General features: G+C 40.9%; 1 protein-coding gene across 3 annotated transcripts in view; it reads right to left on the reverse strand.

Moving 5' to 3' along the window:
* LOC117527072 (protein sidekick-1-like) overlaps positions 1-25,534 on the reverse strand; it is a 747,725-nt gene that overhangs the window by 89,634 nt on the left and 632,557 nt on the right. For all 3 annotated transcript variants that reach the window (XM_034189250.1, XM_034189251.1, XM_034189252.1), the window contains 4 exons: positions 12,792-12,913; positions 12,547-12,659; positions 10,925-11,075; positions 177-429 (listed from right to left, as the gene is read on the reverse strand). In XM_034189250.1, coding sequence (XP_034045141.1) covers positions 177-429; positions 10,925-11,075; positions 12,547-12,659; positions 12,792-12,913 — 639 coding nt within the window. The remainder of the gene's footprint in view (positions 1-176; positions 430-10,924; positions 11,076-12,546; positions 12,660-12,791; positions 12,914-25,534) is intronic.

Below are 25,534 nucleotides of genomic sequence, written 5' to 3' on the forward strand. Positions count from 1 at the left end.
CTTTGCTGCCTTAAGTCGAGAGGGTAGACAAAGGTGGCACAGTGAGAGGAGACTAAGGGAGGTAATCAGAGCACTTTATTCCTCATCCATCTCTCTTTTCAGGCCCCGCTACAATATCTGCCACACAGCCCTATTGGATAAGGGCACTTTGAAATAGTAAATGGGAGCGTATTTACCAGATTCTGTGGTGTGTGCAGGGACAGCACTGCTCCATGGTCCTGCTCCAATGGAATTGTAGGCCTGTATCTGAACTTGGTACTGCGTCCAGGGATCCAGATCCTCTACAGTGGCCTCACTGATCTTTCTTGCCACCTGCCCTACTCCCTCCACCTCCTGGGTCCTGTACTCTTCCGGACGATGTGTCCTCCACAGACGTAATCGATACCCCACATTGTCTGGACTGCTGTTGTACTGGGATTCAAGGAGAGGCTGCCGGACAAGGGGGGGGGGGGAGACAAGTGAGCGCTTTATCCTTTTTCTGCATGCATTCATGTCAGTACTGACACAACAGCACAATTCATCAGTCACCAATGGATTCTATTTACTCTATTGTAAATAATTACAAATTGTACTCTATAGTACAACAACCAATCTACCAATGAAGTCATCATAACTGTCTCCACTGCCCAAATTAATGAAGTTAAACAACAAAAATGAAGCATTTACTGCAAGATAAGAGGATGATTATATGTCTTTAGTGAGTGATTGCAGCATAAAGTATGATTTTTCTGCCTCGAGATTTTGCACTTGCACCAGATTTCACAATAAACAAAAATTCCCTCCTCAGCCACTCCTCCTCAAGCCCCCCCTCATCTGCAACAAGTTAATGAACAGCAGTTTGAGCCATGGCTTTCCATGTGGGAAAAATCAAATGTATGTGGATTCTAACCCAACCATGTTCTCGGTAAGAGGAGGGACTACGTCTAGCAGCTGGCTTGGGAACACCGCAGGGTTCCCCCGGAGGAGCTGGGGGAGGTGTGTGTGGATCGGGAGGTCTGGGTGGCTTTGCTTGAGCTGCTGCCCCCGCGACCCGACCTCGGATGAAGCGGAAGAAAATGGATGGATGGATGGAGTATCATCTTGAGTAAAATTCAATAGCTATGCACTGAGTAGCGAGTACTGCTGCCTCTTTATAAACAGGGGCAGGTGCAGCGGTTTCACAGGGCAGGAACTACGTGAATGAAACATGCACGTGCAGAAATCTCATGCGCTAAATGGGTACATGCAGCCAGACCAAGAATGTAAACAGGAGGCAGAAAAGCTCAGAGCACAGAGGGAGTGTGTTGTGATTGGGCTCTGTGGCTGTGCTCTACCTTCACTCCATGTTTTGCCAGGGCAGCTGATTATTGGGCACACCTGTGGCAGCTGCAACACCTGCAACTAATCACTCCTCACAGTATTTCAACCCCGGCTCTTCACACTATCCTCGCCAGATCCTTGCATTCCTCTGTGTGGTAACGTGGCCTAAAACTCTGTCAAACTCTGTCTCTAACATTTTCAGTTAGTGTTTCTGTGTTTTGCTGTAACCCTGTCAATCCTTGCTTTTTTCCCTTACCACTGTTGCCTGTGTGCTTGCTCAGAGGGATTGGTAAGGTTAGACTTTATTCATGTGAAGCACCTTGAGGCAGCTTTGTTGTGATTAGATGCTATGCAAATAAAATAAATTGAATTTTTAGTTTCCTGCCACCACCAGCTCCACTGGCTCCACTTGGCCCTGGCTACTGTGCTCCTGACCTCCCTCCAGACCACAAGTGCCTTCTCCTTCTGTGCCTCAGCATTTACTCCTGTGAACGCCAGCAAAATCCCCATTGCCAATAACCTTTCTGTATTTTAATCCACTGCTTCTGCACTTGAGTCCACCTCCCTGAGTCTCATTTGTGACAGAAAGATCTAGTCAACATTGTGGACTAAGCAGGGGCAGACCCCGTTAACTAGTAGCTTTCCTTTCAAGGAACACTATTAGGACAAAATGAGCAACAACTCAGAGCCCTCAGTGACCAAAACCAAGCAATGGCAGCCCAGGTAACCCAGCTTTGTTCAAAACCTACAGCATTCCCTAATCGGCTAGCCCACCTCACCCCAGCAATACAATCCACACCACCACAGCCACCAGTTCCTGTCTCCTCACCACCACAGTCAGTTCAATCAGGGCATGGCACCTGCTGAGTGGAACTATGATGTTGGCAACAGTGAGGTGATAGTGGTCAAAGAGAGATTGGAGGAATAGAGGTACTGGCTGGGGGTACCATCATACCCTTTATTGTTAGGACAAACTACTGAAATTTAGCCTACATCCATAAACCCAAAATATTAAACCCTCACCAGTCAAGGTGGTCCATGTTTTTTGGATGTTTCAATTTCAGGATCACAAATCCACCCAGAACCAATGAGTGTTGCTTCACTCTCTGCACAGGATGCCAGTCTAATAAATCATAAAATACTGTTGTTTGAGTGTCCACAGGCGTATTGTTTTTGGATATTTGAGGAGTAAGAAGGGCTGTGAGACTTACTGGCTTAAACCCCTTTCACACCGGGCCTGCGTAGAGTTGCATTGTGCTGCGTATGTTGCGCGACGGGGGAAGCTTTGGCCCACCCCTTCTTCTTCTGGTGTTTTAAAGCTTCACTCCCAGAAAAGTTCAGCAGAGTCCAGCGGGATGAATAAAATCCAGCAATGCAAGTATGTACTGATAAAAAACCTAAAATGATTTTTTGCCGGACTGGCGTAGGGTAGCGTATAATTGCAGAGGAATGGTGTACAGTAGTGCAGTGTTACACAGACTTGCAAACAGTAGCGGAGTGTTGCATAGATGGACGTAGAGCACTGGATGCAGTGCTCTACACCGAATGTCCTTGAAAAAGTTAAACATTTAATTTTTTGAGGGACGCAAAAATTAAACGAAAAAATTAAATGTTTAATTTTTTGCATCCATTTCAGGGACCCCTTTGTGTCCCTCAGCGTATTGCCACATAGGGCTGCATAAGATCGGCGTAGTTGGTGCGCCACATTACACAACTCTACGTTGGCCTGGTGTGAAAGGGGATTAAGTGGTTTTTGACACAATAAGGTTTGTTGTCTTGTCATTAGGATTACTCAAAAAAATAATGGTCTGATTTTCACTAAAGTCACAGCAGCTTGGACAAGAAACCCTATAAATGCTGGAACAGATGTGAATAAAGGCACAGACCCAGGAAAACAAATTTGAGAAGGTGCTGGGTGTCTCTAATGAGTGCTTCTCTGATTTGTAGTATTTGGTGTGACATCTGTGGAAGTGCCATGTCACTGTGGAGTTTTTACTACAAGATTCAGACAGTCACTTCAGTCCCAGTTGGAAAAAAAAAACAAGTGCACCTCTGCGCATTATGATGCATGTCACACTAGCTGTTGCTCAGACACTCACAAAAATACAGGATCTTGATGGAGCTACTTTTTCTCCTTCACCTATCCTTTCTATTCTACCAGTAACCCATCATGTCATTGTACATTACAGCCACATCCAGTCGTTATTCACTGTCCCACATCAGATCAGAAGTAAGTTCACTTTGCCCATAAAATATGATTCCACTGCAGATTTTAAAATTTTATTGCACAGCAGTTGCTGTGTCTCAGACAACAGATAAGAAAAGTGAAACACGCTGCCATTTTAAATACCCGAGTGATTTAACTCAGCTGAGCATTTAGCACTCATAATACAGAATGCCACATTAGCTTTATTACCCTTAATATGAAGCTTAGAATAATAGCCTTAAGTAAAAACCATTCTGATGATTATGTTTCACATAGCTCCGGATGACAGTAAAATAAGATCCTGATACCCTGTGTTTGTGGCACTTACTAATCTACAGATGAGGACAAAATTATTAGCCCCGATGAAATTTAATGTATTTTTCAAAATTTCCCCAAGTGCTTCTTCAACACAGCATTTCTAAACATCCTTGTTTTACTTTGGATGCTTATATTATTTTACTTTGCACACAGAAACAAAATTATTTCACAAAAACTACCAGGATCTAAATTACTTGCCCCCCTGAAAAGATCTGACCTTTTTGTTGAACCACAGCACAAGCCACTGTTGGGTAATGATGTGCTTTAACTTTGTAGTGCTCAAAACTTGCAAGATCAAGTTAAAATTGAGTGTTATGTTCCGATGTACAAACAGCAGAAATACTTCAGTAAGCGTTTGATCTGTCACCTGAGAAACCATCATGCCAAAACCAAAAGGAATCAGTTCATATTTGAGAAAAATAATTTTTCATGCTCACAAAACAGCAGAAGGATATACAACGTTATCACAGTGTTTCCAACAGAGTTTCCACTGGAGTGAGAAGTATCATTAAGAAATTCAAAGAGAGTCACACAGTACAAAACAAGCTTGGCAGAGGTAGGAGGTGAAAGATGCCAAGTCTCAAAGAAGACAATCGCTAGAGTCCTGGAGTGGACTGGACTGCAAGGTTGCAGACCAAGAAAACTCCACTTCTGTAGGAGAGACACCTTCAACCCAGACTGAAAATACTAAGGACAACCTGGAGAAAGTTTATGCATACTGGAAACGTGTCCTTTGGTCAGATGAGACAAAATTTAAACTCTTTGGCCATAGAGACATCCTAGTGTTATGTTTGGAGAAAGAACGGAGAGGTGTACAACCCAAAGAACACCGTCCCCACAATGAAACATGCAGTGCTTCCAGTGCGCCTGGAACCAGGAAACTCCTCAAGGTGGAAGGAATCATGAAGAAAGAAGGATATGTAAAGATTTTGAAAGAAAACCTCAAGCAGTGAGCAGCAAAACTGGGTGCGAGTCATCACGTTGTCTTCTAACACGACAATGAGCCAAAACACACACCGCTCCTAGTGAAGAACAACCTCCAGAAGACAACGTGAACATTACTGATTGGCCTTGAATTCTATTGAAAATCTGTGGGGTGAACTGAAGACCAATGTCCATGCCAGAAGACAATCAAATCTGGAGAAGCTTGAGATATTCACCAAAGAAGAATGGCTGGGATTTGTCTGGCGACATGTCTGAGACTTGTTGAAGACTACAACAAATGACTGCAGGTTGTTATCGAGCAAAAAGGAAACACAACAGAGTATTAGCATCGGGGGGGGGCAAATAAATTTGACCCTGGTAGTTTTTGGTTTTTGTGAAATAACTTTGTTTCTGTGTGCAAAGTAAAGTAGTGTAAACATCCAAAATGAAAACTAGGACATTTAGAAATGCTGTGTTGAAAATGGGGGGCTAAAATTTTGTCCTAATCTGTATATGAAGTTGGCAGCCATATGGTGAGGGATGCATCTTGAGTTTTACAGAAAGGCTCTGATGAAATAGATTTCAAAACATTCTTGTGTGATTTTCATTAAAAACAGCTTACCGGTACTGCAAGCTCATTGAGTTGAGCAATTTTAAATCTGTATCATCAGCAATTTTTTCAACATGGAATGCATGTCAAGAAATCAACATATTCTTTATTAAAATACTGACTTCTGAATGCAGTTTTTCTATAGACAGGTCAGAAGAACCATGATGACTCAACAAACAAGTTCGGAAAAAGAAACAACATTAAAGGTCTCTTTTGATTATTTTACCATTTAAGACACTGAAATAACTTTCTTCTGAACAAATATAAATTTGTTCCTTCGTATTAAATAAAAGATTTGTCATCTTATATCACCAATACGATCAAAATTCACCTCTTCTGGAAACAAGAATTTTAGTTAGTCTGATGTGTACCATTCTTTAATATGTATAAACATAGGCGCAATTTGGTGGGGGATGGGGGGGGCATGTCCCCCCCACCTTTTCAACCAGGGGGGACAGAATATGGTATGTCCCCCCCCCACCTTCTGACATATATGTGTGTACTTGAAACATGCTATGCCAGTCTTATGTGCAAACCATGTCAGTCTTATGTGCAAAACCTTGTCAGAATAGTATCTTTGTTTCTGCAAGTTTGTATTTTTAGCAGCATTGACAACACCTGTTTCTTGTTTGTCACATTCAGAATTTTCTGGGACTGCATTTGCCCAGATATGAAACCAAAAACAGTTGCCTCTAGGGACTAGTGTCTACACATAAGTATCAACATTGCAGTTGTTTTTTAATGAAAACTCAACCTATCATTCTTTTTGAGTTCTACACATGTGATAAATTATTTACACCAGGATGTTAATAAAATCAATGCTGGCTATTCTCAGAATAAAGTACTTATATCCACAGTTTCAAATTGCATAAGTCAAATGGTGTCCAATTTATGGTCTCAAAACATTAAAATTACTGTTCTGGATGCTCAGAATGCATCTGAGCTTATCTAGAAACCGTTGGCTTCTGGGGGCCTAAAGAAGCTGTTGTGTGTTGGGGGGGTGTGGCTGGATATGTTGGTGTTCTTTTCTTTTCTTTGCTCTCCAGGTGGTATGCAAACTGATTTATTGTCTATGGAGAAGGTGCTGGCAGAACAGTCCTTCACCCTCATCAACGTTATGTGCAGCACCTGTGGATGGTGCTCACGTGCAACCTTAAAGACTTTCAGCTGAAGCAGATAATGAGATGGCGTTCTGCATTTAAGCCATGTGTGATTCAAGCAGAATTGCCGGGAACTCGACCTTGTGATGTTCGTTTGTGAGACGCTGAGGACCGCGCCTGGGTTTGACACATCGTGCCTGTGAAGGAGGAAGGGTGAGGGACACATGCTGTCAGCACACATCAGAGGTAATTAATTGTTTGACTAATTGTTGATAGTAACTTGGTATTTTGTTATGCAGTATATTTGAATTGTGATGAGAATTGTGCAGCTCGCTTCTCACTGCCGTGGCGTGCGGACTGGTGATCCTCCACCTGTTGTGAGAAGCTGCTCATTTACATAAAGCTTAAATACAGACCTGAATGTGTTGCTGATAGTGTGTGCCTTTTGAAGGATATTGGTTGTAGCTGCTGACTTACCTCACCTTTTCTATCCTTCGCAGAGAGTCGGTTTGTCGTGTCCACCTGGGGGTGTTTGGCGGTAAACGTGGGTCCAGAAGCGCCGGGCTTCGATCCTTTTAGGCGCTGGAGAGCGTGCCAGCCTTCACTCCACCAGACTGACGCATCTTTTGTTCATACACTTTGTTATGCACCAGAGGGTGGAAAAATAAATTGTTTTGTTATTGGAACCGCTTTCTGGTAATTTTAGCGCTGGGTTCCGTCAGACGCAGGTCCGCTCCTCAACCCGCGTCGACACATAACAGAAGCCCCCAGACTCCCGGCCTATGGGCTTCGGCCCTGCAGGCCTCGCACTTTGTCCCCAATTTCTAGTTCTAAATTGCGCCCTTGTGTATAAAATCCCATTATCATGCTGCACAGGTACACTTTAAAGCCTCGGTGTGTATGTGTGATGTGACAGACTCTTTTTCTTATTTCAAGCCTCAAACAGAAAATACACGCTTCTCCATTTATGTTATCATAGAAGAAGGGAAGAACAAGTAAAAGAGAGAGGGGCAGAAAGTGCAGCAAAAGTAAAAAGACAGTCAGGGGAAAATTACATTGCATTTTGTGCTGCTAGCAGTCTGCACAGTGAATGGGAAATGTCATAGATTAGTGTTAGTGACGATAACCAGGAGAGACACTGATTATATGCCGTGTCCTTTGCTGAACCTGCGAAGTCCTGCTCACAGTGAGGGCACAGTCACACCAGTATAACACACACACACACAAACAACAACACAAAAACATCACTGGTCAAATCAGCTTCACACCAAAGTGTTGAAATATGAAACGAGGTTTAAATGCTTTCCAGAGTAACTCTTTCTGTAGTTCAGCAGTGCATCCACTGCAATAACAGCTCTGGAATGGCCACGGGAGCCGATCTGCAGCCAGTTTGTCTGATGAGTCTGTGTAAACTGCATACGTGAGCAAAAAACCTCACATCACTCACATGCAGCTCATTTTCAAATCGCCTGTTTCCACTTTTGGTGTATTTCTGATGGAACAGTGTGCAGCTCCAATGAAAGAAACAGATTTTGATACATTACTTATTCAGTAATGCCCAAAATGATCATTAAATTATACATACTATGACTGATCACTATGAACTCACAAACATTGAAATTTGAATTACATTTATTTATACAGCGCCAAATCATAAGTCACCTCAAGACACTAAGCCCTAGCAAGGTATAGACTTTATCGACACCATGAGTAAGTATACTGGTGACAGTGTTCAGGAACCCCCCCCCAGTGGTTTCATTATAGGACGAAACATCAAGCAGACCAGATTCAGTAGGGTGATAATTTGCTATGGTCATAGTAACAAAATAGAACAAAGCACAGCACAGAATGTTGCAGCTAAACGACCATGTGCAGTCCAGTGTTCACAATGACAGAATGTTGAAAAGATAACCAGGAGGTGACGATTACAGGATTACAGTCCCATTAAAAAACTGCATTAATAAGTCAGTGACTGTACTGATGCCAACTCTTATGAAAAGTCCTGATGCGCGCGCACACACACACACACACACACACACACACACACACACACACACACACACACACACACACACACACACACACACACACACACACACACACACAGATGCCCCCATATCCTGCAAGCGTGTTCTGAAGTTCTAATATTGACTGGACATGCTTCACAGCGGTATTGTCCCAATCAGACATAATGCAGTATGTGTCCCTCGTCCCCCACCAGTTTGTTTACAGGGCAAACTGTTCCACAGAGGACGCCGTCACTCCCCATACAATGCTGAGCCACTTGTAGAACAAGAAGAGCTATGTTAGCAGCTCAGCATTTAACACCATCACACCAGACATCCTCATCACCAAACTGCTCAAATTACAGATTCCCCTCTCTGAACAGCTGCCCACAGTCTGTCAGATTCAGCTCCCACCACTCCTCCACACTCACACTCAACACTGGTTCTCCTCAAGGCTGCGTTGAGCCCTCTACTGTATGCGCTGTACATCTACAACTGCTCTCCAACCCACCCAACCAACTGCATTATAAAATATGCGGATGATACCACAGTAGTTGGACTCATCTGGGATGGGAACGAGACAGCGTACAGGGCTGAGGTGGAGAAAATCTGGTGCGCAGAGGATAACCTGACGCTGAATGTTCATGAGAAAAAAGAACTCATCAAGGACTTCAGGAAAAACAGACAGGGCCGCTCCCCTTCCGCCCCTCATAAATGGCAAACAGGTGAAAACTCTCACCATCTTCAGTTTTCTGAGCACCCAGATCTCCGCAGACCACTCCTGGACATCCAACATCAGGGCTCTGGTTAAGAAGGCTCAGCAGTGGCTACACTTCTTGCATGTCCTCAGGAAGAACAACACGGACACAAAGCTGCTGACGGCCTTCTATCACTACTCGGTGGAAAGCATACTGACATACTGTCTGGGTGTGTGGTACACGGGGCCCCACAGCCAAAGACAGGAAGGCGGTACAGAGGGTCAAACACTGCCCAAAAGATCATCGGCTGCCCTCTGCCCATCCTTGAAACCATCGCACATACTGCTGCCTGAGGAAAACTAAGGCCATCACAGGAGACCCGACACCCTGCTCACCCCTTGTTTGACCTGTTGCCCTCCGGGAGAATCTACAGGTCAACAAAGTCCCACAACAGCAGGCTGACAAACTGCTTCATCCCCTGGGCCATACGTACTGCAAACACCCATGGACACACGTGCACACACACACACACAACACACACACACTCTGTAGTTGTACAGGGCAAACAGTAGAGGGCTCAGTACTCACAGACCTACTACCATAAACACCCCCCCCCAACGAGACAACAAACAACCCAGCATACCTCCTCCTGCCCTTAGCACCTTAACGGCACTGGCTTTTGTGCTCCAGTGTTCTTGGCCTGCCACTTCGGGCCTTAACTAGTACTGTGCCTGTGGTCTTCCATTTCCTCACTATGTTCCTCACAGTGGAAACTGACAGCTGAAATCTCTGAGATAACTTTTTATATCCTTCCCCTAAACCTTGATGTTGAACAATCTTTGTTTTCAGGTCATTTGAGAGTTGTTTAGAGTCTCCCATGTTGCCACTCAGTAGAAGAGATGCAAAGAGGGGAAACATTTGCAGATGGCCACCTTAAATACCCTTTCTCATGATTAGATTCACCTGTGTAAGGAGGTCAAAGGTCAATGAGCTTACCAAACCAAATCTGTGTTCCAATAATTAGTGCTAAAAGTATTCAAATCAATAAAATGCCAAGGGTGCCCAAATGTATGCACCTGCCTAATTTTGTTTAAATAATTATTGCACACTTTCTGTAAATACTAGAAACTTTATTTCACTTCTCAAATATCAGTGTGTTCATCTGCTATATGATATATTTAACTGACATTTCTGATCCAGACACCCAATTATTTATAAAGGAAAATCATGAAAATTATCAGGGGTGCATATATATATATATATATATATATATATATATATATATATATATATATATATATATATATATATATCAGTGTACAGTACATATTTCATATTTAAACAATTGGTTCTTTGTGTTGTATAAGGTGTACAGTAGCTAGTGGGAGCGCCCCCAATTTCATTGTAATTCCCCTCTGTACAATGAGAATATTTTACTCTGTTCTATTCTTCTTCTATTCTATTTTACACTTTAAAGAAAACCCTGATTGATGTGAAACAAAACTGACGTGGAGAAACTGAGTCACTGGCCGATGTAATGAGAACAAGTGAACAAAAACAACAAGCAATAACACTATGTGCTGGCCAAAGACAGAGCACTGCCAGCGGAACTGCTGAATGAAACAGAATCAAACACTTTAAAATCTGTTGGTTGTCATTCCCCTTCTGTTGCGTTGTCTCTGGAGTTTGCAAAAGCTGATGATAGCTCCAGACTGGTATCTGGTGTGCATCCCTAAAAAAAGGTGTACTGTGTTCTCTCGTACCTTCCACTGGAAGCGGACGCTGGTCTGTGTGGTAGACACCAGGGTGAGGCTGGAGGGGTGTGTGTCAGGGGCTGCCTGTAAGGTTTGAATGATTCTGGAGGGGGCACTCAGGGGACTAGACCCCACGATGTTGACCTGTTGCATCCGGAACCTGGTGACAGCAAAACACAGTCAAACAGAATCAGAATTGGTTCTCAAAAAAGCCTGAAATGCCCATTAAAAATGTATAACTTTGAAATGAGCATTGTGTTATAGCCTTCACTTATACACAACGCCATAGGATGAGTTTTGACAGGGAAGAAAAGAAATGAGTCATATCTGTCAAACAAACATGTCATTCAAAATCAAAACATGATTAATGCGTTTTGTCCTTCAATTGTGTCTGAAACTCTTAATTTCTACAAAGTGGAACGTACATTTGACACACGTACGCTGTGCTTTGGTGATGTTTATTCCCGTCAATCAGCAGCAGGATAAGACATCATCTTGGATTTCATGTTAATACAACGCTGACATCTTGAAATTTCTATACAGTGGCAGCTGACTTTAAACAAGAAGCTGCACAACAGTTTTGTTTTTTTTTCTGGCTTAAAACAATGCAATTCCATGGTACAAAATAACAAATACAAAAAGGTCATGTTCAGAGTGCACCAGAAGAGCTCTTTTCCCCTTTAACTTTTTAAAGGTTTGGTGGATTTTCCTCCACTCAAACATTTAACTCCCCATTCAACACGAGCTCCTCTAGCTTTAAATTTTTAAGAAAAAACAAAACAAAAAACAAACAACAACCACAAGAAAACAACACTTTATCCACATTAACATGCAAATATATGCACCGAACAGCTCGACACTCTAATCAGCTCACCTCCTCCTCAGTGGGTACCTGTGGTGTGAGGAAGAAGTGTCGACCACATATTGTTACTGACTTACCGAGTTCACAGGAACGTGTCTGCACACACAGCCATGCATGCTGACAGCACGATGACATTATTTCCAACATACGTACTACGCACATAGTGGTAGAATGTAAAAATGTGCACAGCTTCAGATGTCACTGTACACTTGGCCAATCAATACACGAGACAGACGAGGCTGTTGAAATGTCAGAGCTGGAAGACAAGGGCTTCCATCTCTTTCACACAATCTGAACAGTCTGTCAGATGAAGTACGCAGCTGTCGTATAAGAGAGAGAAGAAACAGTTGCAGCTGTTCTGACCGACGACATGTCACATTCACAAACTGCAGACTCCTCATGGAACCCGAGCAGAACTCCCCCCCCACACACACACTTTATTTATAATTCTAACCGTATCTTATCCCTGTGCCATGTCTTCTGTCTAACACTCTGTGCTGCTCTTCCCAGTTTCTCAGCACCTTTCTCCATCACTGCTCTCACCTCACACTCCCCCCCCCCCCACCTCTCTCGAATTGGTTGCAGGAGGGTAATAAGGATCTGCATGCAGCAGCTGTGAAGGTGCTGACAAACAGAAAAGTCTCAGATGGAACTGTCTGTGTGCGTCTGTGCGATTTCTCTAACTTCACTCGAGTGTTGCGACACTGCAGAAGCTGTAAGAGAGTGAAGTGTTTGTGAGCGTGGGAGATGCAGTGTGTTCCAGCCTCACCTGTATTTGGTGAACGGAGTGAGATTGGGGATCTCAAGTGCGTCTGCATCCGGCTGGTTGTCTTTTCGGTAGAGAACTCTCCACGCTTCCTCCCCTCCGTCCTCCTTCGCTACCTTCACATGTATAAAATCAGAATGATAGAAATTGTTTTTCCTCTTTCTTTTCTTTTCTTTCTTTCATGTTTTCTTTCATGTTGATCAGGTGCTACAAATGACACACACATACACACACAGCACAACACACACCTGCCCTTCCACGATCCACTGTGATATGGCAGTCTTTCCGTCAGCACCGCGCTGGAACTTCAAGGTAGCAGTCCGCGGGCTGATGTTGGAGATGATCAAGTTTGACGGTGCACCGGGCAGTTCTACAGATAAGAAACAGAAAGACGGCAGCTTCATGCAAAAACAACATTTTTAGGGCTTTTTCATCCTGTGCCACATTTATGAGTGCATTTCCTGCATTCTGATAAATGCATTTTTAGTCATTTCCCTTCAGCTCTTCCTGTTGTATTATAGCACTCATAACAAGAAATTTATAGTATTTGAAACCCTTTTTTGGGGAGGGGGTGCTGCTGTGCATACTGGTTAAATAACAAGAAACAGTGGTGGGCACAGTTCAGCTGATCCGACAGCAGATAATTATCGAAGCTAATGTTTTTCTATCGGATTAGCTTTTCAGATAAGTTTTAAAACCATCATTGGACCAATTATCTTCTGATAAATTTAGTTCCCATAACTTTCAGTCCGATAACATTTTTTTGCTGGTAAAGTTTAAAGGTCAAAAAAGTTTGTAAACCCTAAAAAAGCAGAAAGTTTGACTTGCTCTTGCTTGCCTCTACTAGTGGTTGGCTCTCACTGCGGTATTGTATCACTTCCTGTTCCGGAGCACAGCGGTGTTTTGCTGTATCTGTTAGCTGTTTAAGCTGCGCAGTTAGATTGATCTAGTTACCTAGATAACGATTTGTTTCACAGTGTAATCTTCACGTGCCTTAACTAAAGCACTCCCTCTGCTGAATCACCTCTAAATTATTTACACATTATTCACTTTGTGTGTTTTTAGGAATCCGCTAGCTTAGCGCAGCTACTAGCTCTTAGCCGATTTAGCATGGCGGCTTCTCCTGTCTCTCCCGCACTTTTCTGCTCTGGGTGTGAAATGTTTAGTTATTCCTCGGCCTCCTTTAGCGGTAATGGTACTTGTAATAAGTGTAGCTTATTCGTAGCTTTGGAGACCAGGCTGGGCGAATTGGAGACTCGGCTCCGCACCGTGGAAAATTCTACAGCTAGCCAGGCCCCTGTAGTCGGTGCAGACCAAGGTAGCTTAGCCGCCGTTAGTTTCCCTCTGGCAGATCCCTAGCAGCCGGGAAAGCAGGCCGACTGGGTGACTGTGAGGAGGAAGCGTAGCCCTAAACAGAAGCCCCGTGTACACCGCCAACCTGTTCACATTTCTAACCGTTTTTCCCCACTCGACAACACACCCGCCGAGGATCAAACTCTGGTTATTGGCGACTCTGTTTTGAGAAATGTGAAGTTAGCAACACCAGCAACCATAATCAATTGTCTTCCGGGGGCCAGAGCAGGCGACACTGAAGGAAATTTGAAACTGCTGGCTAAGGCTAAGCGTAAATTTGGTAAGATTGTAATTCACGTCGGCAGTAATGACACCCGGTTACGCCAATCGGAGGTCACTAAAATTAACATTGAATCGGTGTGTAAATTTGCAAAAACAATGTCGGACTCTGTAGTTTTCTCTGGGCCCCTCCCCAATCGGACCGGGAGTGACATGTTTAGCCGCATGTTCTCCTTGAATTGCTGGCTGTCTCAGTGGTGTCCAAAAAATGAGGTGGGCTTCATAGATAATTGGCAAAGCTTCTGGGGAAAACCTGGTCTTGTTAGGAGAGACGGCATCCATCCCACTTTGGATGGAGCAGCTCTCATTTCTAGAAATCTGGCCAATTTTCTTAAATCCTCCAAACCGTGACTATCCAGGGTTGGAACCAGGAAGCAGAGTTGTAGTCTTACACACCTCTCTGCAGCTTCTCTCCCCCTGCCATCCCCTCATTACCCCATCCCCGTAGAGATGGTGCCTGCTCCCAGACCACCAATAACCAGCAAAAATCTATTTAAGCATAAAAATTCAAAAAGAAAAAATAATATAGCACCTTCAGCTGCACCACAGACTAAAACAGTTAAATGTGGTCTATTAAACATTAGGTGTCTCTTTTCTAAGTCCCTGTTAGTAAATGATATAATAATTGATCAACATATTGATTTATTCTGCCTTACAGAAACCTGGTTACAGCAGGATGAATATGTTAGTTTAAATGAGTCAACTCCCCCGAGTCACAGTAACTGCCAGAATGCTCGTAGCACGGGCCGAGGCGGAGGATTAGCAGCAATCTTCCATTCCAGCTTATTAATTAATCAAAAACCCAGACAGAGCTTTAATTCTTTGAAGTCTTTCAGAAAGCGCTGTAACTAGGTTTAAGGATATGATTCCTTCTTTATGTTCTCTAATGCCATATACCAACACAGTGCAGAGTAGCTACCTAAACTCTGTAAGTGAGATAGAGTATCTCGTCAATAGTTTTACATCCTCATTGAAGACAACTTTGGATGCTGTAGCTCCTCTGAAAAAGAGAGCTTTAAATCAGAAGTGCCTGACTCCGTGGTATAACTCACAAACTCGCAGCTTAAAGCAGATAACCCGTAAGTTGGAGAGGAAATGGCGTCTCACTAATTTAGAAGATCTTCACTTAGCCTGGAAAAAGAGTCTGTTGCTCTATAAAAAAAGCCCTCCGTAAAGCTAGGACATCTTACTACTCATCACTAATTGAAGAAAATAAGAACAACCCCAGGTTTCTTTTCAGCACTGTAGCCAGGCTGACAAAGAGTCAGAGCTCTATTGAGCTGAGTATTCCTTTAACTTTAACTAGTAATGACTTCATGACTTTCTTTGCTAATAAAATTTTAACTATTAGAGAAAAAATTACTCATAACCATCCCAAAGACGTATCGTTATCTTTGGCTGCTTTCAGTGATGCCAGTATTTGGTTAGACTCTTTCTCTCAGATTGTTCTGTCTGAGTTATTTTCATTAGTTACTTCATCCAAACCATCAACATGTCTATTAGACCCCATTCCTACCAGGCTGCTCAAAGAAGCCCTACCATTATTTAATGCTTCGATCTTAAATATGATCAATCTATCTTTATTAGTTGGCTATGTACCACAGGCTTTTAAGGTGGCAGTAATTAAACCATTACTTAAAAAGCCATCACTTGACCCAGCTATCTTAGCTAATTATAGGCCAATCTCCAACCTTCCTTTTCTCTCAAAAATTCTTGAAAGGGTAGTTGTAAAACAGCTAACTGATCATCTGCAGAGGAATGGTCTATTTGAAGAGTTTCAGTCAGGTTTTAGAATTCATCATAGTACAGAAACAGCATTAGTGAAGGTTACAAATGATCTTCTTATGGCCTCGGACAGTGGACTCATCTCTGTGCTTGTTCTGTTAGACCTCAGTGCTGCTTTTGATACTGTTGACCATAAAATTTTATTACAGCGATTAGAGCATGCCATAGGTATTAAAGGCACTGCGCTGCGGTGGTTTGAATCATATTTATCTAATAGATTACAATTTGTTCATGTAAATGGGGAATCGTCTTCACAGACTAAGGTTAATTATGGAGTTCCACAAGGTTCTGTGCTAGGACCAATTTTATTCACTTTATACATGCTTCCCTTAGGCAGTATTATTAGACAGCATTGCTTAAATTTTCATTGTTATGCAGATGATACCCAGCTTTATCTATCCATGAAGCCAGAGGACACACACCAATTAGCTAAACTGCAGGATTGTCTTACAGACATAAAGACATGGATGACCTCTAATTTTCTGCTTTTAAACTCAGATAAAACTGAAGTTATTGTACTTGGCCCCACAAATCTTAGAAACATGGTGTCTAACCAGATCCTTACTCTGGATGGCATTACCCTGACCTCTAGTAATACTGTGAGAAATCTTGGAGTCATTTTTGATCAGGATATGTCATTCAAAGCGCATATTAAACAAATATGTAGGACTGCTTTTTTGCATTTATGCAATATCTCTAAAATTAGAAAGGTCTTGTCTCAGAGTGATGCTGAAAAACTAATTCATGCATTTATTTCCTCTAGGCTGGACTATTGTAATTCATTATTATCAGGATGTCCTAAAAGTTCCCTGAAAAGCCTTCAGTTAATTCAAAATGCTGCAGCTAGAGTACTAACGGGGACTAGAAGGAGAGAGCATATCTCACCCATATTGGCCTCTCTTCATTGGCTTCCTGTTAATTCTAGAATAGAATTTAAAATTCTTCTTCTTACTTATAAGGTTTTGAATAATCAGGTCCCATCTTATCTTAGGGACCTCATAGTACCATATCACCCCAATAGAGCGCTTCGCTCTCAGACTGCAGGCTTACTTGTAGTTCCTAGGGTTTGTAAGAGTAGAATGGGAGGCAGAGCCTTCAGCTTTCAGGCTCCTCTCCTGTGGAACCAGCTCCCAATTCAGATCAGGGAGACAGACACCCTCTCTACTTTAAGATTAGGCTTAAAACTTTCCTTTTTGCTAAGCTTATAGTTAGGGCTGGATCAGGTGACCCTGAACCATCCCTTAGTTATGCTGCTATAGACTTAGACTGCTGGGGGGTTCCCATGATGCACTGTTTCTTTCTCTTTTTGCTCTGTATGCACTACTCTGCATTTAATCATTAGTGATTGATCTCTGCTCCCCTCCACAGCATGTCTTTTTCCTGGTTCTCTCCCTCAGCCCCAACCAGTTCCAGCAGAAGACTGCCCCTCCCTGAGCCTGGTTCTGCTGGAGGTTTCTTCCTGTTAAAAGGGAGTTTTTCCTTCCCACTGTCGCCAAGTGCTTGCTCACAGGGGGTCGTTTTGACCGTTGGGGTTTTTACGTAATTATTGTATGGCCGTGCCTTACAATATAAAGCACCTTGGGGCAACTGTTTGTTGTGATTTGGCGATATATAAATAAAATTGATTGATTGATTGATTGATAAAATCAAACATTTTAGTCCGTTTATTGTATTTTTAGCAGACTGACTGCCTGTCGCTTGCTGATGACATCATCATTAAGCGCAAAACGTGATTGGCCGCTCGACGTAGGGAGCATTGTGGGTAGTGTAGATCAGGTTCACTTTGGAGGTTTCAGTGACTCATCCACTCGACACAAAAACAAAACAGTCTAATCTTAACATTATTTTATTTTATTTCTTTGTGGCTGTAATTTAATTGCCAAGACTCAGTGGGGAAGAGGAGCTCTCACAACGCAGCTGTGTGTACAGAGGGACTTGTCTTCGCATTTAGACACTGTTTTGGATTTTTTAAAAAAGGAAGCTTTATGTGGATTATTTATTCAGATGAATCCCACTGAAACTACCAGGTAAGAATTTCTATTTACTACGTGTATTTTATTCTGCCAATCAATGCATTGGATGTATTTCGGTTGTTTAAGCCGCAGGGTTCAAAGTGTGTGAAAAAAGCAGCAGCTTTTAGCTCGTAAATGACGGTGTTTCTAATACTGAGATAAACTGTGACTTCTAATACTGTGTTTTACTGCTTTTGAAAGATGATGACAGTGTTTTATTTTTTTAGTTATTCATTTTTCGTGTGTTCTTTGTGTTATCCTTGAATTCACCCAGCAGCCCTTGTGGCGCTTAAAGTGAAACTGGTATATCAGATGCCGACAGTGTAATCTGATGTGGCCTCATCCGAACCAATACTAATACGTATTGGTTATCTGTAATAAAGATACATTTTTTTTTAGCAGTTTATCGGTTTATCGTCATAAAAGATAACTTTTCAGTTATCTGATTAATGGTTATTGAAGCTAACTTTTTGGTTAGCTGTGCCCACCACTGACAAGAAATAAGCAGTAGTAGTGGTTTGTTCAACTGTAATGAATAAATAAATAAAGTTTTTGCAGTTCAACACTGCAATTATCCCAAAGCTTTAACCAAAATAAAACAACAGTTCATGTTTCACTTTTAGTTAATTCAGCTTTAACCTGTAATTAAAAAATAAATAAAACAAATTAAAAAAACACAGAAAAAAACTTCAATTTGCAAGGTGCACAGTGCAAAAAAAAAAAAAGAAAAAAAAAAAGAAAAACATGAGACGCTCAGAAAAACTAACTCTAAAGTAAAGTGTACGAGTATTATTTATGTAATCCTGCCATGGTACTGCAAAACATAATTACTGGTTTAAAACAACAACAACAAGAACAACACATTTAATTTAATTTCACACAAAAATACATGTATCTTTCTGTGAAATGTATCACTTTTACCAGTGAGCAGGTATATCACATAAAAAAACAAAACAAAAAAACACATGTGCATATTAAAGAATATCAAAAGATTAGGCTCACTCTGTTTCAGCATTACTAACCTCTCTGCCGCTAACTGCATCTGTGCAAAAAATATACTTTGGTATAAGTAAATTTTTATGTGCATATTTATTGCCACTTGCAGATCTCAGTGTGATGCACACCCACGTTTTTTTCTTGCAAGTTTACTTCAGGCACCCTGATGAGTTAGCTCAAAACAAAAGTATGCTGGGCCAAGTTCTGACCTGCAAACTGTAAATTAACAGCCCTGATTCGGCGTTCAGCACAACGGCCTTCAGCATATATATGTCATGAACCCCTGCCTGTTTTCATGCTCATCTCCCTTCAGGTGTCTCAATTTAAAATTGGAAAAAAAGTCATGTCCCACTTATCAAAAGAACACTTCCACATTTTTATGCATTTGTCAAGAAAAATAATAACACATAGAACATATTTCAATTTGTTGTGTTCAGGTAACATCAGCAACTTGTTTGGAATTGATTAGACAGCAAAAACATAGATCATATGGTGAGTTAGTCCAATCCAGCCATTTTATGGAGACCACAAATCAAAAACAATGTCTTGTGTGAAACAGGCATGATTGAGAAGGAGTTTTACCACGTCAACAGATTATGCAACCGGTGAGGGAATGTTTCATGAAAAATGATATCTATAGCTCAAAGTACATATTCCAGGGGACAGCAGGTGGAGGACAATGTCTGACTTTCGTTACGTCAATAAGTGTCAAAATCTGTCTGATGCCTGATATCTTCACTCTAACAAAGGAACCGCTGTCTCGACGAGAAAATTGATGTAACAATTTGCAAAGATTTTTTTAAAGTTATTTTAACTCAGCCATTACTGAGTTAATGGCATAAGATGTCTCTAGTTAAGTTGAAATAACTTTAAAAAAAAATCTATGCAAATTGTTACATCACTTTTTCTTGTTGAGACAGTCGTTCTTTTTAAGAGTGAACTCTCTGCTGACTTTAATTGATGCTGGACAATAGGCCATAGAACTGGAGCTTTTAACATCAAAATAATAAGAAGCCAATTAGTGTGCTGTGAAATCACATTCAAAAATAGTCATTCCACAAAAGGTAGTGTGTGTGCGAGCGAGAGTGAACAGGCCAAAATGATTATTGGTTTCCAATTTAATGGATATTTGGGGTTATTTTTCTTTATTTTGTCAGTGCTACATATTTTTCAGTGGCAAAAAAAAAACATTTCTGACCTGGCAGGCCTCCATGTCTGCAATTCTACAGGGGAAACACTGATAAGCTTTGTATGAGATAAACTACATTTATATAACGCTTTTCCATCTGCATCAGATGCTCAAAGCGCGTTACAATTATGCCCCACATTCACCCCGATGTCAGGGTGCTGCCATAGAAGGCGCTCACTACACACCGGGAGCAATAGGGGATTAAAGACCTTAGGGCCCTGTCCCTAAGGGCCCTTACCCAAGGGCCCTTAGTGATTTTCCAGTCAGGCAGGGATTTGAACCCAGGATCTTCTGGTCTCAAGCCCAACACCTTAACCACTAGACCATCACCTCACTGATGAGATATCGTCAGTATCTCATTCAGTTAAATTAGGCCTTGTCCCCACGGAAACAGATACAATCATTTTCTTTGTTGTTTCCAAAAGTATTTTGTAAACACAACACTGTTTCAAGAAATATATGTGTACACATGAAACCACTGACAACGCTGCAGGATATATGCCAGGCCTGTCATGTGGGACTATAACACTCCCACAAAAAACCGAGAAGAAGACACACAACAAAGCTTAATGGAGAATATGAATGTGAAGGCAACAAGAAAGAAGTCAAACTTCTACTTTCAGTCGTGCTGGATCATAAGGCGACTAAACTACTAAGACTTCTCGTTGTAGTAGAAGAGGAGCAGACGTTTTTGTTATAGTAGCCCCATAAGCTCAGTAGCTTTTGTTGCACAAACACAAGTCTGTTGGCCGCCATTGTTGTTGTTACATGATGTCTTGCGGCCGGGGGTATGACATCATTTCACAAAAGTGGAGTATTGTTTATACACATGAAAATGCAAAGGTGCTATTTTGAGATTTATCTACTGAGGGACCCGTTTTCAAAAAGTAGTGTCTTCTGGCTCCAAAAATGCCAGTTCTATGTGGATGAAACACTGATGCGATGCAAAATGTTTGCAGAGATGCCTAATCCTGTCTCCATGATGTACGTATGTAGACTGTATGATATAACACCAATGTTTACAATTTGGTGTTCCAATAGGACAATGGTCCCAAATCACACATTGAGCTTGGTTGCGGAATAGATAAAACAGGTAAAAATTAAGCTTTTGGCATGGCCTTCCCAAAGCCCGGAAATCAACCTTGTTGAAAAGCTCTACGCTTAAAAGTTGGGTCTCTTCCAGGAAACCAACAGATGTAATTGAACTGTGTAAGTTCTGCCAAGAAGAATGGTCAAATATTTACCCATAATTCTGCCAGAGATTTGTTTAAGGCAAAGATGAAAGCCAGTATTAAAGAATGAAATGTCAAAAGTGGCAAACATTACTGACACAAGAATCCAGTTAATGTCATCAGCCTGTGTCAAAACAATGAAGCTAAGCAAGAACACCGCTTTTGCATACATGTGTTCACATGCAAGGAAAAAAAAACTCCAAAAAAGAGGAGGAAGAGAGTGTGGACCCGGTCATGGCTTCACCTCCACTCTATTCGTGTTTAGCACCAGTGTCATTTCATACTGCATTTCTATTGGATGGTAAGTAGTGGGTCATAGCAGCAATCACATTGTGAGATGGTCATCCTAAATATCAATCAATATATTGATATTTTGAAGCTCTTGCACCGTTTCAAAGCAACAACCAAAGAAATCGCTGCATTTCATTCACGATAATAATATTTCATCTGGGACAGTCCAATATTGAATAGTGTATACTGGACATAGTATCTCACCAATAACATAATGTTACAGAGACCCAAAAATAAATAAATATATGTAGTCATGTTTGCCTTTATTTAATAGTACATTAGAGAGTGACAGGAAAAATTGAGAGATAGAAAGAAACACGCAAACCAGGTATGTAACTTTAAGAATGAAACTAGGCATGCTGCAAACCATAAGTCTTGGTATATGGTGCACTTTGCACCAAGGAGGGGTTTCATTAAAGAAGGAAGTAGAAGTTGGAATGGAAAAAGCAACAGTCACACACATTTTTACACACTTTCAACACCACAAATATGAATGAATATGTCATTATATTTCACTTAGAAACAGGTGCGCACTTAAATAGTGCTCATGGTGCTCGTGTGTGTTAAAAATAAATACTATGCAACAGAACACAGAGGGAATTGCTTCTCAGGAGGAAAGCGATGATGACAGACTGTAGGAAAAACAATTCCCTCCATGTCTTCCGTTGCACATCCTCAAGAAAGCACGAGGACCAGTTATGTTCATGCCTGCTTATAAATTATTATTACTCAGATTCTGGGGCTGTAATTTTAAAAAAAAATTGTACAAGTTATTTAAATGCTACCCCGCCCCCCATCAAAATGTTCTGCCCCATCCCTGCATCCCTGGAAACTTGCCTTCACATGATTATGACTTAATTTATGGAGATGCATGAATGAAAATGTTTCAAACATATTTGTGGACAATTTGAATGTCAAACATTTAATTATGCTTTAAACCAAAACACAGGTGATTAATTCATGGCTTTAAACCACTCAGAAAGGACACAAATAAATCTGAGTGAGGAGTCAAAAGATTAGCATCAACTTTATTTCATTAATATTGACTGAATGAATCTCAAACACATTCAGAATTGTGGAAAACAGTCTGAAATACTTAAAACACTGATCAAAAAGTGAACAGAGTGTGTCTTCTTAAGGTCTGAGCGCATCAAGAATGGCCAGTCTAATGCCTGAATGTTCACAAACTACAGGTTTTAGATTATTTATTATTGTTGATTATGTGATGATCTAATTTTAAAGCTGCACTTTGCCATAAAAAATAATTCTGATGTCGGTCCATTTCCTCTTTATGTCCATTCCTGTAGACATGCTGTGGGAAGACTGGAAAAAAAGGTACTATCTCATTTTGTAAAGTAAATTGATAATGGCAATGGCCAATGGCAGCTAGTGAAAGTACTGCCAACACTTAAAAAATCATTTTCTCTAGCTATTTTTGTCTTTACTTGGTAGAAAGTGACAAGAAATGATAGAGACTGTGGAATCAAAGCAGGCATGTTGCAAACCACAGGTTGTGGTATATGATGCACCTTACCCAGTAGGCCAACAGTGCAAACACCCCCAAAAACACTTTTAATGCATCCATGAGTCCGAGCTTCACCATAAAATGGAAAATAAAACTTGGTCACCAAATAGTAAATTTTTCTAAAGGACAATGAATTATGCTCCAGCAGTAAATCTCTCTGTCAGAACAATTTATTTTCATATTTCCAAGGTCCACAATACAATGCAAAGAGATAAATCTGTACACCAGTGGCACTGAGAGGTGAATTAAATCCAGAGTTCACTCAAGTCCATTTAAGGTCTATAAACGTCTGAGCAGGCTATGAACCTCATAATTTATGTCTGACCCATTCTTATTCTTATACTGTTCCATCTCCATTTCAATAAAGACTGACAGGTAACGGCCAATGAGGCTGACCAGCTGCAGGAGCCCGTCAGGAAAAATTACAGTAATTATCGTCCCCAAATGTCAAATGGTCCCCGCTTTAAAGCCGAACAGGACAATAATAATCATCATAATGAGAAGAAATTTGCATTTTTATTCTGATGAAAAATAAACAGCTTTATTGCATAAAGAAATAATGCAACCAACTACCTTCTAGGCATTCAGCATTATTATTACGTCATATTTATCTGTATTCACTTTTGACAAAACATAAATATATGCAGATAAAAAAGGGAAAAAGACTACAGGCTTTAGTTTCTACTTTCAAATAAAGTGGGTTCTTTGAAACCTGCATTTTCCTCTTGGTTAATAATAAGATAAAATCATAATTAAATGAAAGTTTTTAATAAATAAATAAATAAATTGATATGTTTTTTTTTTGTTTTTTTTACCAAAAACGTTATCTCAGGGTCAGCTGCTCACTGGTCATGGTTTGCGGGGGTTTTGCTTTTTGTTAGAAGTAGTATGACATATGTAAATACACTGTAAAAACTGATGAGTTAGTTTAACTCACAGAGTTTAAGGAATCTGAATGCTTCTAACCAGTGTGGGCGTGAGTCCCCTAGTGGGCCATGACAGTACTGCAGGTAAGAGTGCCTTAATTGAGAGAATGGCGACATGACGAGTTGGGAAAAAAACAAAACAAAACAGTCATGTGGCTCATGGTGCCATCTTGGTGCCAAAATAGCGTTCGCAGTTAATCTGTCTGCATGGAAATCCAGCTATTTTATTTATTTAATGCTGGGTTGTTGTGCATTTGGAGGCACAAATAGACACAACAAGGGCTTCAAGATGTACAGATTCCCTTCAGATCCAAACAGAAGAAACATTTGGGAAAATAAAGTTATCTGTGTTTGACGGAAGGTGACATCATCATCAAAGTTTTGAGAAGTAAATTTATTGTTCAGTTCCATGTACAGTAAAACTCACCTAACTGTCATTGTATAAATCAGCTATTTGCAGTCACCGGACAAAAAAGTCCCAATGTTTTTGTATTGTTTTCCATGTAATAAGCGCCATATATAACAGATTTTGTATAACGCATTTCTCGCTCACATCAGATAAAAAGTCCCGTCCGATCACAATGTATGTCCATTAAAAACCCCCGAGCAGTCTGGACGTGCACAGTAACAGAGGTACAAATTAAAGTAAAGCACTCCGACAGTTGTCGATTCGAGTAAAGTGGGACCAGAGTCATTTCTGTGATTAAAAGCACATCAGTTTATTTTTTTTACACTGTACTCAGACTCGGACCCACAGCATGACGTGCACCTGTTAAATCAGACACAAAAGGCTGTGATTTGACACTTTTCTGCTTTTACTCCTTCGTCTGCCATCATATTATAATAGTTTTTGCAGTGCACACGGTGATTAGAAATGGATCAGAAAAGTCCACACATTTACAGCAGGAAGTTGGTAAAAGAGGAAATTGTACAGCTTACCTTTGATTTGGAGGTGATGATTGTAGAAAGAAAAGCTTGTTGAGGTTCAAATTAGTCCAGAATAAAGCATAATCCAGAGACGGAGAACTTTAAAACTGTCACGCACGTCATTGCATGACACGGAGTTGCAGAGCTGCAGCTGCATAAATCAGTCTTTAAATTAATTAAATAAGTCATCATAAATTGCAAATTTGACAGTTTAACTATTTTTATATTTATTATATTTATTTTGATAGCACTTGTACCTGGATGTGTTGCTGTATGTGGTTAAATGATTTAAAAAAATATTGAAAACATAAAAGGTTCACTCAGTAGTTCAGCGCAGTTGGAACAAAAATGGTGCCATGTTATGGCACTCTACTGCAGGTGGACCATGAAACGACTTTAAAAATTACTAAAACATATTTGATTTTCAATTTTACAATAAAGCTTAAAATTACCTAAAATTATTCAATTTTTTTTTT

The sequence above is a fragment of the Thalassophryne amazonica genome, chromosome 15 (genome assembly GCF_902500255.1).
Source record: "Thalassophryne amazonica chromosome 15, fThaAma1.1, whole genome shotgun sequence".
Lineage (NCBI taxonomy): Eukaryota > Metazoa > Chordata > Actinopteri > Batrachoidiformes > Batrachoididae > Thalassophryne > Thalassophryne amazonica.